Source organism: Carassius carassius, chromosome 35 (assembly GCF_963082965.1).
Source record: "Carassius carassius chromosome 35, fCarCar2.1, whole genome shotgun sequence".
Classification (NCBI taxonomy): Eukaryota; Metazoa; Chordata; class Actinopteri; order Cypriniformes; family Cyprinidae; genus Carassius; species Carassius carassius.
The window spans coordinates 26,315,775-26,332,314 of record NC_081789.1 but is presented as its reverse complement, the minus strand read 5'-3'; the positions used below and the strand labels follow the sequence as shown (position 1 = coordinate 26,332,314).

General features: G+C 33.9%; 2 protein-coding genes across 8 annotated transcripts in view; both read left to right on the top strand.

Annotated features, from left to right (window-relative positions):
• Window positions 1-8,247, top strand: part of slc12a7b (solute carrier family 12 member 7b) — a 58,932-nt gene extending 50,685 nt beyond the window's left edge. For 3 of the 7 annotated variants that reach the window (XM_059525240.1, XM_059525242.1, XM_059525245.1), the window contains exons 22-26: window positions 894-1,010; window positions 2,324-2,499; window positions 3,652-3,666; window positions 4,667-4,800; window positions 5,780-8,247. In XM_059525240.1, the coding sequence (XP_059381223.1) occupies window positions 894-1,010; window positions 2,324-2,499; window positions 3,652-3,666; window positions 4,667-4,800; window positions 5,780-5,871 (534 nt within the window). In that variant the 3' untranslated portion in view covers window positions 5,872-8,247. The remainder of the gene's footprint in view (window positions 1-893; window positions 1,011-2,323; window positions 2,500-3,651; window positions 3,667-4,666; window positions 4,801-5,779) is intronic. The other 4 variants (XM_059525243.1, XM_059525247.1, XM_059525241.1 and 1 more) reach the window with 3 other exon arrangements.
• A 2,796-nt stretch (window positions 8,248-11,043) lies between these two features.
• LOC132116435 (glucose-fructose oxidoreductase domain-containing protein 1-like) overlaps window positions 11,044-16,540 on the top strand; it is a 30,130-nt gene continuing 24,633 nt past the window's right edge. The window contains exons 1-2 of the mRNA XM_059525239.1: window positions 11,044-11,634; window positions 11,708-12,080. Of these exons, the coding sequence (XP_059381222.1) occupies window positions 11,828-12,080 (253 nt within the window). The 5' untranslated portion in view covers window positions 11,044-11,634; window positions 11,708-11,827. The remainder of the gene's footprint in view (window positions 11,635-11,707; window positions 12,081-16,540) is intronic.

Here is a 16,540-nt window from a genome sequence, read left to right as displayed (position 1 = left end):
GAAGCTTCATCACACAGCATCGTGCTGTCAACATAATGGCTTTTAGTGTCTTCATTAATGCTACATGGCTGAATCTCACCTAATCAATCAAGAAATGTCCAATATTTCACTCAAAAAAAACTAAAAAAAGTTTTGTGTTAAAGTTGTTTTTTTATAAAAAATAAATTATAAGTATAAAAGTATATTGAATTAAACACAGTTGCAAAGTACATTTAAGCATGTATAATTTATAATATGTGTGTGTGTGTGTATTTTGTTATTGAAAAAAAAATATTATTTCAACTATTTAAATATATATTAATATGAAGTGACCATATTTGCTTTTAGTGTCTTCATAAATGAATCTCACCGAAACCATCAAGAAATGTCCAAATAAAGAAAAATAAGAAATAATAATATTTTGTATTAATATGTTGTTTTTTTAAATATAAAAAAATAAATATAGAAATAATAAAAATATTAAATAAAACATATGTCTAACTATGTATTATTTTGTATATATTATTAAGTATAATAAATTAAGCACAGTTGCAAAGTATATTTAAGCATATATAATTTATTTTAAACATGTATAACTGTTTGTTTGTTATTAAAAAACAATATAATTAATAAACTATATATATATATATATATATTTATTATTATTTTATATATTATTATTTATAAATATATTCAATTATATTATTAATTAAATTATATTTTTCCTTGTGAAAAATACAAAAAATACAAAATACAAAAAATGTTGTCTTATTTGTAATGAAAGGTGAAAATGAGCCAGCCGTTTCTTCCTGAGATTCTGAATAGCTGTGTTTAATAATGTTGTTCTGGCGGCGCTGTGTGACTTGTGGTCCTCTTTCATGTTTTCTGCTGCGATCGGGAAACACATGTCTCAGATTCAGAGCATCACAGATGAGTCTCGTAGCTCCATTCGGAGGAAGAACCAGAGCGGCGCTCACGGCTCGGCCGTCAATAACCAGAACGCCTGTCTAGATGACGATAAACAAGACGAGGTAGTGAACTCAGAGACCCAATCCTGAAACCTCAGAGCCAGAACAACTAGATCATCGCTTACTTCCTTTGCACTGATTAATGTGTGCACTAGTGTTAGCATCGGCTCTGTAGCTCCTCCCATCATGCATGTGTCAGTGATGTCATCATAGCATGCATGACCGTCTTTCCTCACTCGTGACCCCACGTGAACGTGAACGTCCCTTTCCTTTCATTCCCTCATGTTTTCTGTATTTAGTTTAAACTATATATACAAATAAAATAAGTCATTCATTTAGTCATTTGCTTATTTGTTTTATTATTTATTTGTTTCTATCTAAATATATAAATGATAAAAAAATATTATATTTCTTTTTTTATATTTTGTGTCCTTTTAGCTATAAATAAAAAAAAAATACTTAATTTATTTTATTTTTAGTTTTTTCTTTCATTCTCTTGTTTCCCTCCATTTAGTTTTGACTATAAATAAATATATTAACAATTAATAAGTCATTTATTCATTTATTTGTTTGTTTCTTTATTTATTCTTCTCCTTTCATTCCATCATATTTCTAAATATATAAATGATAAATAAATAATTTGTTATTTTTATTTAGTTTATTTTTTTATATTTCTTATAGTTTCTCCTTTAGTTTTTTGTCCTTTTAGCTATAAAGAAATACTTTATTTAATTTTTTGTTTTTCCGTGCATTCTCTCGTTTCTCTTTATTTAGTTTTTATTATAAATAAAAATACAAATATAAATAATTAATAAGTAATTTCTTTCTTTCTTTTTCTTTCTTTCTTTTTCCTTCCATCATGTTTCTAAATATATAAATGATAAATAAAAACTTTTTCATTTTTTTGTTTATTTTATTTATTTGTTTTTATATTCTCATTTCTCCTTTTATATTTATTGTCCTTTAAACTACAAATAAATACATAAATATATTTTTTTATATTATGTTTTTTGATATTTATTTTCCTTTTTTTTCATTTTCTCCATTTAGTTTGACTATAAATAAAAAAATAGGTAATAAACACATTTTTTTTTCTTTTATTCCCCCATTTTTTCGTTTATTTATTTGATTATTTTTAATTTTTGGTGTTGGTGTCTATTGCATGTTGTCAGTCAGCAGATCAGACTAATACAGTTGCATTGCATGTGTGCAGTTTGCATAGTAGACGAACTAAAACATTAATCTGACATGCTCTGCATGTATATAGAATTGTTTGCATTGAAATAGCATTTAATATAGATACATAACAGTTTGTAGATACACAGAGAATGTGAATAAGTCAATGAACTGACTGTGTGATTGTGGTAACTGCACAGGCTCAGCTGATCCACGACAGAAACACGGCGTCTCACGCGGCTCTAAACGACAAGGCCGATGTGTCTCCAGAGCGAGTCCACATGACCTGGACCAAAGACAAGTTCTGCACCGAACGAAACCGCAACCGAGAGCCCAGCGCAAACATGGCGGTGCGAGACCTGTTCAGCATGAAACCGTAAGTCACTGAACACATCTGCTTTGCAGCACTGCATCGCTTCGAGGGTTAAATCCTGGGATGTAACGAGGGAAAGGTTGCATGTTCAGACACGAGCCCAGGGGCTGCTGGGTATTTTCAGGACACTGCATGACCACAGTGTGTCTGTCATCGTGTGTAATGGTCACAATGTGTCTGTGCGTCTGTGTTTCTCCGTTCATATACATCTGCCCAATAGATTTACTCACATGCTTTTGCAGGTCATATAATATTAATAGTAATATTCCTTTCAGTTATGATACTAATAGGTTCTTTGATTTAAGAGGTGAATCTCACAAAAACATGTAGATCATGGTTTAGGCAAAAGATTTATTATAGGACGATATGTAGGATACACATTTCCCTACATTATTGTAATGCCTACAGGTATTTTACATTAGAAAGGTAAAACAAGGTGATTTTCATAGTAAATTTGTGACAATGATTTTTAAATTGGCATAAATTAAAGGAAGTGAGATTTATACATCATCTGAAATCTTTCCATTGATGTGTGGTTTGTTAGGAGGACAATATTTAACTGAGATACAACTACTTGAAAATCTGGAATCTGAGGGAGAAAAAAAATCTAAATATTGAGAAAATCATCTTTAAAGTTGTTCATATGAAGTTCTTAGCAATGCATATTACTATTAAAAAATGAAGTTTTGATATATTTACGGTAGGAAATGTACAAAACATCTTTACTTAATATCCTAATCATTTTGGCATTTGGCAAAAAAGAAAAATCTATAATTTTGACCCATACAATGTATTTTTAGCTATTGCTACAAATATACCCCAGAGACTTCAGACTGCTTTTGTGCTCCAGGGACACATTAATGTTTATTCATTTATCATGAATGCCTTTGTGGTATATTTATTTACTTATTGTGCTGGTTATCATGAATTGTCTTATTACTTTCTTAGGAAATGTGATCTAAATGTTGATGCAAGAATTTTCCGAACGTACGTTTTATTAAGATCCTATTTTCCTATGATTTATTTGAGAAGATTGATCAAAAAACAAATTGAAAAGCTGTGACAAGCATAGCAGCTGTTGCTGTGAGAGATTTGTGTGATGGTGTGGGTGTTTAAGCCTGTCTCTGTTGTTCTGTCCTGTTTTCCTCCTTCTAGCGAATGGGAGAGTCTGTAAGTCACATTTCTCTGTACTGTAGCTGTCTGTCCGTCTGTAACTGTCCCGTCCCAAACCCTGCAGCACACTGGATTATTCATACATATATGTTTGTATATGGGCTTTGATATGTGTGTTAGCATCCATGTGTTTATGTCCCAGCGTTCCCTCACGTCCCGAGAGCTGCAGACGCTGATATGTGCAGCATGATCTCAATTTTTGCCACATGTAAGAAACATTGTTTTTCATCTTCACCTGTTGTGCCCAGAATAATCTTACAATTCCAATTAATTCAATTTTTTTTTTAATAATAATAATAATTATAAATTATTTTATAGATTCTACATAAATATTTTATTTACTTTAATTATTATTATACTTAAGTATTTTATTATATATTATAAAAATATGTTAATATTATTGTAAAATATTTTTTTATTATTGATTGTATTTAAAATATTATAAAATAATTGTAATATTTTTTTTTCTTTTGTATATTCACTGTGGTTTATTGATTGGCACCAGGTGGCGCTGAGGAGCACAAGTTTAGATTTTTTTTGTGTGTGTGTGTGGCATATTTGTGACGTCATCATTAATGCTTCATTAAGGGCATGTGCATATGCTGTGCATGTCAAATCTGGATCCTGTGCTCACTAACCTAATAACTAATTACAGTGCAAATGCAATTATCATGCCATATTCAGCAGCATTGCAAAGCTTATGTATTATTTAAAGCACAGCTTTCCTGACAATTAAGTGTTATACTGTACAGTTTAGCATCATACACAAATATTTGACCAATGAATGATCAGAATCAAATATCACTGTAATAATAGAGGCATTTGATTTCAGAGAGCACAGTAAACAATGGATATGAGGCTGTGCTTTGCAAATAATGAAATATATACTAGAAGTAGAAAAAAAGCTCATTAAATGATGATTGTTGTCGGGAAATTGAAACAGTGTCTTTTATTTCTTGTTTGTTTCTGTCCTTCATCACATGACCGTGTGTCACAGGAATCAGTCTAATGTGCGCTGCATGCACACGGCCATCAAACTCAATGAAGTGGTGGCCAATAAGTCTCAGGGAGCTCATCTGGTGCTCCTCAACATGCCTGGACCCCCCAAGAACAGAGGGGGCGATGAAAACTGTATCCTTACACTGACAGAACCCACAGTTATGAAGACAGATTCATCTCTGATGATGAGTGGCTGAGCCACAGATGCACCAGGGGTATTATTGTTAACAAAAACAAAAATTGTTTAACATATTTTTTTTTAACACATTATTCTATAAATACATTAAACCTAAGTAGTATTTTTTTTTTAAATAAAAAAGAGAAAATGAAAATGAAAATAAAAAAATAAAAGCTATTGCAAAATATTAACAAAAACTATATATTTATAAATACATTAAACCTAGTTAGTACATAAAAATAATAACAATTTTAATTTAATTTTAAAATTTACATTTAAATTTAAATAAAAGCTAATTCAAAATATTAACAAAAATATAAAAAAAATATTAATAATAAAAAAACTGTTGAACATAATTTTTTATAAATATATTAAACCTAAGTAGTATTTAAAAAATAACAAAAAAGAGAAACTTAAAATGAAAATAATAAAAGCTTATTCAAAATAATAATACAATACAAAAACAATACAATGAAGATAATACAAAAACTAAATACTTTAAAACTTATCTTCTAATTAATATTAAGCTTTAATAAGTTAAAATATAAATATTAAACCTAAACAAAATTAAGCAACTAAATTAAATAAGATTAATTTGAAGGGCTAAAATTAATAACTGAAACTAAATACAAGCTGAACTAAATAGATTAAAACTAAATAGTAATATTAAAAAATTGAAAAAATGCACAAAACAAAATTGAAAGCGATTCTACATATTAGTACAAATTATAATAGCATTTTCAACATTTCTTAAAAAAAGATTTTTTCATTTATTTTAAATTTTTACTGTTTAACATATTAAAATAAATTGTGTTTATATATATAATTTTAATTTAATGTTTATATTTACACATTACTCATATATATATATATACACATTATTTATATATGTAATTTTAATCACAAAGTTTTTCCTTGACTGATGCGACTCAGACATGGAGTTTCTGGAGGTTTTGATGGAGGGTCTCAACCGGGTCCTTTTGGTGCGCGGCGGCGGTCGTGAAGTCATCACCATATACTCATAAAGCGGATTGTAGCACGACGCCCCGCGGGCAGGAATTCAGTTTTTATTTTTCCCACAGCAAAGCCGGACATCTTGGAGAAAGCTAGTGTTCGGGGTTTACAGCGCTGCGTTCATTACAGGACATTGACAACATGAAGAAACAAAGACGAGCAATGGTTCGCTTCGTAACACGACACTTTAATTTATGACACTTTTATTGTTTTCTTTTGTTTGTTTCGTACAGTATGTGCTAGTTTTTATGTTTGTTTATTGTGCAACATCATTTGGTTTTTCAAGACTTTCTGAAGCGCGTACGATCCGAAGGCTTAAAGCGGGCGTGTTTTATTAAAGTAAAATTCACGTTTGTTGCTAATGCCTGTTAAATATCGATTCGTTCGTCTTCATCCTGCATTGCTTTTTATTTGTGTATGCCAGCTGCGATTCAATCTGTCATTTAATTCCCCAAATAACATCTGCTTTTAGCAAGCCAGGCTGCGAAACGTTGTGGCGAATTCATATCAGAGTTGCGAAAACGCACTTTTACTGTTATCAAAGGAATGTTTGAGGTTTTCACGTCGGCTAATTTTAACAATAATGCAGCGCGGATGATGAATGTGTCGGATGACGTTACAGACTTCATGATACGGATTGTGCAATAACTTTTATTCATCATCAAGTCATCACTAGCCGAGCATGATGTCCACTTATCAAGGGTTTTGTGTTATAAAAGTTTAAATGTTTAACGCGAACAGCGTATAAGGAAAAAAGCCATAATATTTGGTCTCGTCATTGAGTACTGAGGTTTTGTTTTGGCTTCATCTCGGCATGAATCACTGAAATCCGTTTAACCGGGATGATTTCAGCTGTATTTGCACTTTTTTATTAGATTTTTTCGATTAAGTTTGTGATAAAAGCACAGGGCACGGCTGACCGGTCCAGCACAATATTTGCTGATGATAAGAACCAGCACTGCAAAATCTCCTTCTCTCAGCAATAAATGTGTTTTCCCATGAGCTGGAATGATATTTAGTCTTTGTGTTGACATTCATGATGTTATCGGGCTGCCGGGAATGTTAAACATAGAGAATCCTTAATTAACAAGCATTACTAATAGAGTAAAGTGTGAAAGCATCTAGTTTAGGAAAGCAATCTATTAGGATTAAAGCTGAAGTGTGTTATTCCTAGTGGCATCAAATTGAACTGCAGTTTGTTTGAGTGACAAGAGCTGGAAATTTGCTCAGCCAATGAAGTGCATATGGGGGCGGAGCTATTGGTTTCTGACCAATATCAGATTGGGGGAGTGTTTAATATTTGTTTGAGAAACCTTATTATGGTTTGAAATGACACACTTCAGCTTAAACAGGTTTAGAAATTATTCTGTTTAGATTCGGACAATTAGAAAGGAATTTTAAAAGATTTACATTGTATTTTTGTTGCTCGTCTTTTTTCTTATACACCGTGTCCTAACCATGTGATAAAGCAACAAGCAGTAAGTCTCATCCTCTGTGACACACCTGATTGGTCCACAATCACTGCATATTAAACAGCTGATGTATTCTGATTGGCTGTGACTTTTTCAGCTTGGTTAGGACACGGTGTTACATGTAATATACACTACCGTTTGAAATATTTATATATTTTTCAAAAAGAAATATACTTTTATTTAGCAAGGGCACATTAAATTGATCAAAAGTGATAGTAAAGACATTTATAATGTTACAAAATATTTCTATTTCAGATGAATGATGTTCATTAAAACTCTCTTTACTTTGAACGGTAGCATCTGATTCAGAATTATAGGAAGATGTGTGCCAAACATAAATGATGATAAATTGCAGAAGGTCAAACAGTGGGTTTGTTTCCATCAGTTTGAGATGCTGAAGGTCTGTCTTCTGTTTCTTTGAACCCCGTGTTAGCGGTGCAGTGTTTTGTTACCAGGACATTATTACTGTATTTTCTACAGTGTGTCGTGACGTAGAGAGAGCGATGGATGTGCTTAGATCATCTTATCTAATGTTTAATGAGGATGTAGTTTCTGCACTGCTCATCTGTGGTGAACGCTTCGCTTTAGAGCAAATTGTGAAAATCTGAGGATATTGTGATGTTTTTCTTTTAAATATGTTTTCATTTTACTTCACGTGGTCATTTCTGTCATTCGTTCTACATGCCATAGTTTTCTCTCTTTTATTTTTTTGTTTATTTTTAAAGGACTTGAAGGTTATTGAACCAACATGCATTAACATACATGTGTACAGTTACAGATTTCCCTTCCTTTGTTCTTTCATTCACCAAAGAAACACTGAGGTGTCTGTGTCATCTGTGACCTCACTGAAAGATATGGAGATAAAATTGTGAATATCAGAATAAAAGAACAGCTGAAGAGCAGAGGATGATGATGTGCTTAGATGATGAAGGCTTTGGGTGTGTGTTTAATCGTAGACAGACCCACTCTGAAACTCTGTGGATTTACATAGAATTCTGAGTTCTATGCATATTTTTGGCACAATTTATTGCAATATTTAGAGAATATATAACCAGTGGGGTTCAAAACTCTGAGATCTCTTAGGAAAATACAGCTGTTTGTTTAAAATGAGTTCATGTTTGTGCTTACACACACACACACATACATATATATATATATATGAAATAATATTTTAACATCATAACAAGTGCTGTTAAACGATTAATCGCGATTAATCGCATCAAAATAAAAGCTTTTGTTTACATAATATATGTATGTGCACTGTGTTTATTTATTATGTGTATAAATAAATACACACACATACAGTATATATTTTGTATATATATATTTATATTATTCAATTTCATATTATATATAAATATATTTAATATATAAACATAACATATTTTTCTTAAATATATAGATGTTTGTGTTTATTTATATATACATAATTAAATAGTACACACATTATGTATATATACCTAATTTTTTATTTTGGATGCGATTAATCATGATTAATCATTTGACAGCACTAATTATAATATAACATTTTCTATTTTTAATATTCTAAACTGGATTATTTCCAGGTTTAAATTAGAATTCTCCGATTTTTAAATCCCTCTGGTATGTGTATGCCATATATTGATAGATACTGAGTATTGTCAGATTCATTTAACACATTTTTCCATGTTTCATGTTTTTACTCATGTGCAAATCCATGTTTTCTTCACAATGAGCACAGAAATGTGAACAGGCTGTATTCTGTCTGTAGGTCACTCGATGTCATCTACCTCACAGTGTGTGATGGTTTTACTCGTGTCCAGTGTTGTACCATGGGTCATGCTTGGGGTTTTTATTTTCTTTAAATAAGAATGATCTGTTATTTCAGAACCCCATCTGTTTGAAAGAAGACCACAAGGGTGGGTTGTGTTGTTTGTGTGTGTGAGACGTGAATGTATTGATTGTGTGAATGTGTGTCAAGGCGAGCGTCACAGACTCTGGTAGGATTTTACTCGTGGGTGTGTAGTGAAGGATCTCCCTTTAAGTGAAATTCGTGCCTCTGAGTAATTGAAATAAAAGTGCTACACTATGTCAGAGCCTATGAGTCTTGATTTCAGTGCTTTCTGACTCATCTCGATGCACAGGAAGAGGAAGTAGCTCCAGGAATGATGCAACTGAAATGCTCAAATTTTGCAGAGCATTTCAGTGTACGTAGGTGGATAGATTAAAAAAAAATACTTTAATGATTCTTATATATGCAATTTGAGTATGAGCTTAAATTATAAAGTTGCATTAAAAGAAACAAATATTTTGCACGCAATAACGTTACAATAACAAAGTTTTGCATGTATCCAACACCAGGAGGCGCTAAAATAATGGCCTTAAAGTCAAAGTAAAGGTGTGGCTTCAGTCCAGCTGCAGATACTAGGTGTTTTTACTGTTTTTTTTTTGTTTTGTTTTAATGCATTTATTGACTTTTGACGGTCCGCCAAATCAATATTTGTTCTTTGTCTTGTTTGGTTTCAAGATACATGAATACACAATGTAAAACCTGCCCAACCCACATATCCACTCCTATTCCTAACTCCTATTTTTTTACTAAATGTACATTTTATAATTCTATTATTTGAGAAAAGTTGTGTGTGAATCTATTAGGATTAATTCCAAATTATGATTCAATAGCATTGCTTTATTGTATTGCGATTTCTTTCTAAAGCAAATGTTTACCTGCCAGTTTATTATATGAAGCAAGCAGAGTTTGTTTGTGAAGTCTCAGTGATCACAACAACACGTTCCAATGTGTTTTAGGGTTTGTTTCACACTCACATGAACATCACATGATCACAGCATCTCTCAGTCAGATCAGAGACACGAGCGGATGATTAAATCATTAAGAACAGAGTCAAAGACAAACATACTGGCTAGAAATGTATATGATACCCATAAACTCACATGTAATGCATGCATTATTTTTAATTATTTTTATTAATGCTACTATTTTCAGCAACAATAGAGTGAGTTATGAGCTCTTGTGATGAGGTGCAATGGGAAGGTCATAGGTCAAAGTGAAGCTTAATGTGTTTCTGAGTCTGTGTCACTGTGTCATTAAACTCTGTCCAGTGATTAATCATCATCATCCTCCTCCTCAGTTCTGCCACCAGCAAGTTTTGAAACAAGCAAAAACAGGTCCGTTATTGACTCACTGCTACTGAATATTGACTCATGGGGAGGTTTGAATCGCCTTTGGTAATAACAATGCACTGTTTAGTGCTGTGTGATATTTTAATCTTAAACACAGACACTCAAAATGTTTTATCTTAACATGCAATTGGTTTATTAAACAAACTATTCCATGATAAACAGTTTAAAATATTACATATATATATTAATAATATTATGTAAATATTACATTTCTGTATATATATATATATATATATATATATATATATATATATATATATATATATATATATATATATATATATAATATGTATTATATAATATTGAATATTTTTGTGCATTTGTAAATATACATAAATATTTTTATTAATTTTTTGAATGTATTTTTTTTTTTCAACTTTTGTTGCTCTAATACTCAATATAATCCCTTTATTGTCATCTAAGCCATTTATTAATTGTTATAACCTTTGTTATAATTCATTAGTCATCTTCTCGCTGGGTTATTGTGTTTCCATTCACTGCAGTCGCTGTCTCCCGCTGTGATCAAACAAGCTGTGTGCATAATTCCGATGATTTTTCTAATCCTACTAAGGCGCAGGCTTTGCTTATGAATATTAATCGTTCTATGCTGGTGTTGCTTGGTAACCTTAAAGGCGTCCTGTTACGTAACGTATTTAATATTCACAAACCACGCCTGTGCCGTCTTCGGATTGGCCAGCGGACCCAGCGCCCACCCGCCGCCAGCCAATCACATAGTCCTCTTTGTCGAACGTCACTCTGTGTAATTAATATTCAAACAGCAAGCCTTCGCTATAGTATGATGGGTGACTCCGGTTGTGAAGGGGTTAACGCGGAGGGCGGAACTCGGCACCGGCTACAGTAGATGATCGCATATTGATAGAGAGAGATACAGAGACGCTACAACGCTCGGAGGGACGTTTTGGAAATACTATTTGGATTTAATTTGCACCGTGACGCGCACGCATTGAGCTTCTTGTGTTTCTGGATGATAGAGAGGGAACGCGACGTGAGTGTGACGCATCGCGCAGATTCCGAAGCGGATACAAATGCATTTGTGAATGTATCGCGTGCACTCAAACCGGGGTCGCTTACAGATGCGCGGACCTGGATCTCAGTGCGCAGGTGAGTGATGATAATCATGATCGAGGAAGATGAATGCATCTCAACTCAATCATTAATAATTATTGATTTACAGAGGTTTTACACAGCTGGGAGGAACCCAAAGGCGCAATGCTCGTAGTTCACGCATCAGGGTTCGAACCCGCACCCGCCGGGTCACCCGCCTCCGGTGTGTGAGCATCCGCGCGCGACAGTCATGTTGCCCGGGGTGGGTGTGTTCGGCACCAGTCTGACCACCCGGGTCATCATCCCTCTGCTGAAGAGCGAGGGCTTCTCGGTGAAGGCGCTGTGGGGTCGCACGCAGGAGGAGGCGGAGGAGCTCGCGCGCGACATGAACGTGCCCTTCTACACCAACCGGATCGATGACGTGCTGCTGCATCCGGACGTGGATCTGGTGTGCATCAACCTGCCTCCGCCGCTCACGAGACAGATCGCCGTTAAGACTCTGGGTGAGTGGCACAGTGTTCCTCTGATGGGTCTCACGAAGGAGAGCGCGTGTCAGATCTTGTTTCTGTCAGGTTAGGTGTTGCTTTAACATATGACTGCAAAAACAGACTGATAGCTTCATCAGACATTGCATCATAATTGTGTTTCTTGCTCATGAAGAAACCCAAAATGGTGAAACTGACTAGACCATACAGTCTGATCCAGTTCATCAAACTCACATCTAATAACAACTGAGAGACCTGCTACCTTAAATAAACCAATATATTGTTTTTCACTATTAGATTGCAAGCTTTTAAAGAGCATTTTTTACTCCACTGAGTATGAATCAGAATGAGCTTTATCAGAATGAGCTTTATTGCCAGGTATGTTTACACATACGAGGAATTTGTTTTCGTGACAGAAGCTCCGCAGTACAACAGAATGACAGCGACAGAACATAAAACACATAATAAAAGGATATAAAAATACAAAAAATACAAATAAGTAGATAAGGAATGACAATATACAAATTGACAATTGTAGGCAGGTATATTACAAAAATGCAGTTATGTATGTACATGTATATTATGTGCAAAATTTAAGTGTAAACTAAGTATGTGTGTTAGATAAATTAAGTGTATGTGTATATAAATATAAAGTGTAGTGTGTTCAGTGTGTATCAGCTGTTCATTAGATGGATTGCCTGAGGGAAGAAACTGTTCCTGTGTCTGGTCGTTCTGGTGCTCAGTGCTCTGTAGCGTCGACCAGATGGCAACAGTTCAAAGAGGGAGTGTGCTGGATGTGAGGGGTCCAGAGTGATTTTAACCCTTTCGAGTCGATTAACGCGGATACGCGTTTTGAGTCATTTTCTCCTGATAACCCCGAAAAGACCTTAAATTACACTTTCAGTTTTAATCGTACAGATAAGAGCAATACATCAATCGAATCTGTAAAGGGTCTACTTTTTTTTGGATACAGACATAATAACAACAAAACTTTGTGCACTTATAAAATAAAGATAACAAACAAGGTGTGCTGTCTGCAGCCTTTGTCTGCGCTTATCTTCATTTACAAACAAGTCATTAAAATGAACTGTAACTCCGTGAATACTCAACGAAAATACATGGGGGAGATATCTATAGAAAGCTTGACATGTCTATTTTTAAACTAAACAAGTGCCGCCGAAAACAGATATTCTGTGATAAAGTAATCCATATGAAAACAATGCGATGTCTGTTTTTCAAGTCTCCCTTCATTATATCTAATGTGACCACGCCCCCGCGCCGAACGCGCTATTCAGATTCAAACTGAAGCGCGCGGCTTGAATACGCCCATAACAGAAGAAAAAGCAGCGAGCCTGTTCTTCAAGTGTTTATTTTACTGTTTGCTTCGCGATGAGAGGAATAAGACATAATTCACCCCAAAAAGATGTCATGTGGTTGAGGATTTGAGAAATGGATTTCCTCAGAAAAAAAGAATGCAGCACTTTATTCAGCAGAGATCATAAACATGAGTAAGTCTCTTTTTATTTATTTATATACTTGTACTAGTTTTCACATAACGTGTAAACATTTTACTAGTTAGACTTATTCCAAATACTTTTTCCAAACTATAATTCCTGACTAAATGTATAGTAATCAAGTGAAACATTATGAAGTTTCAATAACAATATACAATACTATACCATTCAAAAGCTTGATGTAAATAATATAAATGTAACAAATAGATAACTGTCACAAATGTAAAAACATGCTTTTCTTTCAATTTATTCCCCCTTAAAACCCAGAAAAATATTCTCAGCTCTTTTCAACATTAATAATAATGATAATAATAATAACAATAAATGTTTTTTTTTGTAGAAAATAAGATTGTTAAAAGGATTTCTGAAGGTTTGTGTGACTGGAGTCACACAATGATGCCAAACAATTTGTTTGAAAGTCAGCTTTGATTGTTTCTAATAAACTGTTTAACTGCACCCCCAAGTGGATATTAAAATATGTTGTGGGATAATTAAATATATTCTAAATAAACTACAAACATAAAATTATATAGATTTATTTTGTTCTTGCATTCTCTCTTGTAACTCCTTCCTCTCAGTGGCACAGATGACTGAATGGCTCATTATGCAGCTCATTATGCAGGCCTTTGTCTTCTCAGGTGTAAATCACAATGATATTCATGGTAGTTGACGCCTACTCGCATATGACTTTTACCAACAAAAAGTGTCTTAGAAAATTTAAATCAATATATTGTTCTCTGTGAGTGAGTAAACAAGATGATTTTCACATAATTTAGAAAGAAAAATTCTAGGCTACAAGCTCCAGTTCTCAAAAATCCTGGGAACCATTGTTCTTTATGTGTTTTTTTGCCTTATTCAAGTGTTTTAACATTTTTAGTTTTTCACTAACCACGCATAATATTTTTTTTCTCAAAAACACAATCATGTACATACATGCATTTCTTATATTATTATAGCCCAGTTTGTGCTGATTACAGTGAGATTAGACTTTAGCCATTTAGATATTTATAAGAAACTGAAAAAAGCACAAATGTCAGGGCATGACAAAACTTCTCCAGGCCCCAAAAATACCCTTAGACTCCAGAGGGTTAACAGCCCTTTTGCTCACTCTGGATAAGTACAGTTCTTGAATAGAAGGGAGAGTTAAACCGATGATTCGCTCAGCAGTCCGGACTACCCTCTGTAGTCTCTGTAGTACATGAGGATGTAATAAGTGTGACAGAGATCTTCTTTAAAATCTAGTTGTCAAAATCAGTGATTTATTAGGATCTTGGTTGTTTTTCCAAGACAGCAGTGAAATCAAATAGAGAGCGAATGAAGAATGAATTTCTTGCTTCTCAGATGTTTCTCCTGAAAAAAAGACAGACGTCATGTGTTTCCAGATGAGTTTCAGAAGACGTCTCAACAGTGTCTCAACCGTGCTCCGATTTCAGAAGATCTCGATAATAATGTCTCATCAAATAATATTCATATTCGCATTCATTTTATAGCTCTTGTCTTGTTTGTGTGTTGCACTCTTCCAAAAAAAAATTCAAGCAGAAACGTTTGAGATGCATGCGATACTTCTACGTTTTTCTCTATTCCATCTCCTGAGCTTTGAAAGAGCTGTGTGTGCAATATTATTTTGTAATATTTTACAGTGATCTGCTAGAGGTTGAAATGACTCTCCAGCTTGTGTTTTCTCTCATGTTTTGGTTCTGGAGTCTGATGTTTGCAGGTGTCCGGTGACAGTCAGAAATAACCTGTGAGAATTATTCATCTCTGGGATCAGGAGCATGAGCCAAAAATAACCTCAGACAGTCTTTCTTCTGTCACGTCTCTCTGTGCTGAAATACTCAATAACAGCATTACATTCAGACATAGCATTAAATCACATTTTCTGAAGAACACATGAGCCAAGTTTGTCTTAAAAATGTGAGTAAATGAGTGAATTACAGTCGATGTATTTCCTCTTAACCGCAGCAGTGTTGTCCTTCTGGTCAGGTTTGTTATGTCCTCATGATCTAGCTGTGATTTATCATGATAAGAACCTTATAAGTCTTCATCGCACTCAGATATAGTTTATCTGCAGAGTTTGATTGCGGTGGTAAAATCACGTCACACGGGTTTCCATGTGCTCCGTGTTTACCTTGTGTTTATAAAGGCCTTGCTATAGAGCCGATATAGATGCGCTTTCCATCGTTTTATAGGCTGTGTGTTGTAGAATCTAGTGCTGGATTAGTTCACAGTCAAAGTTTACCCTGGTCAAGTTGTGAAATGTGTCAATAAAGGAGGTAAAAGCCAGAGTAAACATGTACTTTAGAGCAAATATTTAAGCTGTGCTCGTGTCCATGTGTTCAGCTAATCCGTTTAAAACACAAAGATTGATTTTTCTAGCCTTTTCTCATTAAGATAATGTTAAAGCAAGGACAGGGGATCTATTCTGGTGTATTATATTAACCGAGTGCACTCCATCGAATCTAGTGTGCTGCCTAAACAGACAGCATTGTAAAGGGACAGTTCTGTAAATTGACTTTAAAACAAAGATGTAGCTAAATTTTTAATTTAATAGAACAATAAAGAAGATTTTTAGCTGAAACATAGTGATTCAGAAAAATCTATCGCTACAACCCAAAAAAAGTATACCGGGGAACTCAAAATTAATACCTGTGTCTCCTGATGATATAGTGAAGTCTTATGAAGAGAAACGATCAGCCAGTGCAAGAAACTGAAATTATTTATTTATTTTATAATAAATTATAACCTGTGGGCTAACCAAGAGCCTCAGGCATATGGGGAAATACGATTCTTTTCTGTGAACTGATTCTTTCGAACTGGAGCACTGAGTTCGTTCATCATAGGATCAGATATGCTCTGTTTCGGCTCATTTGGAGTCGGGAGTGACTGTCAGGCGTCTGAAAGTGAGTTTTGATTGAGTAACTTGTAGATCTGTGTTGCTCGAGCTTGTCCTGTCCGATTTGATGA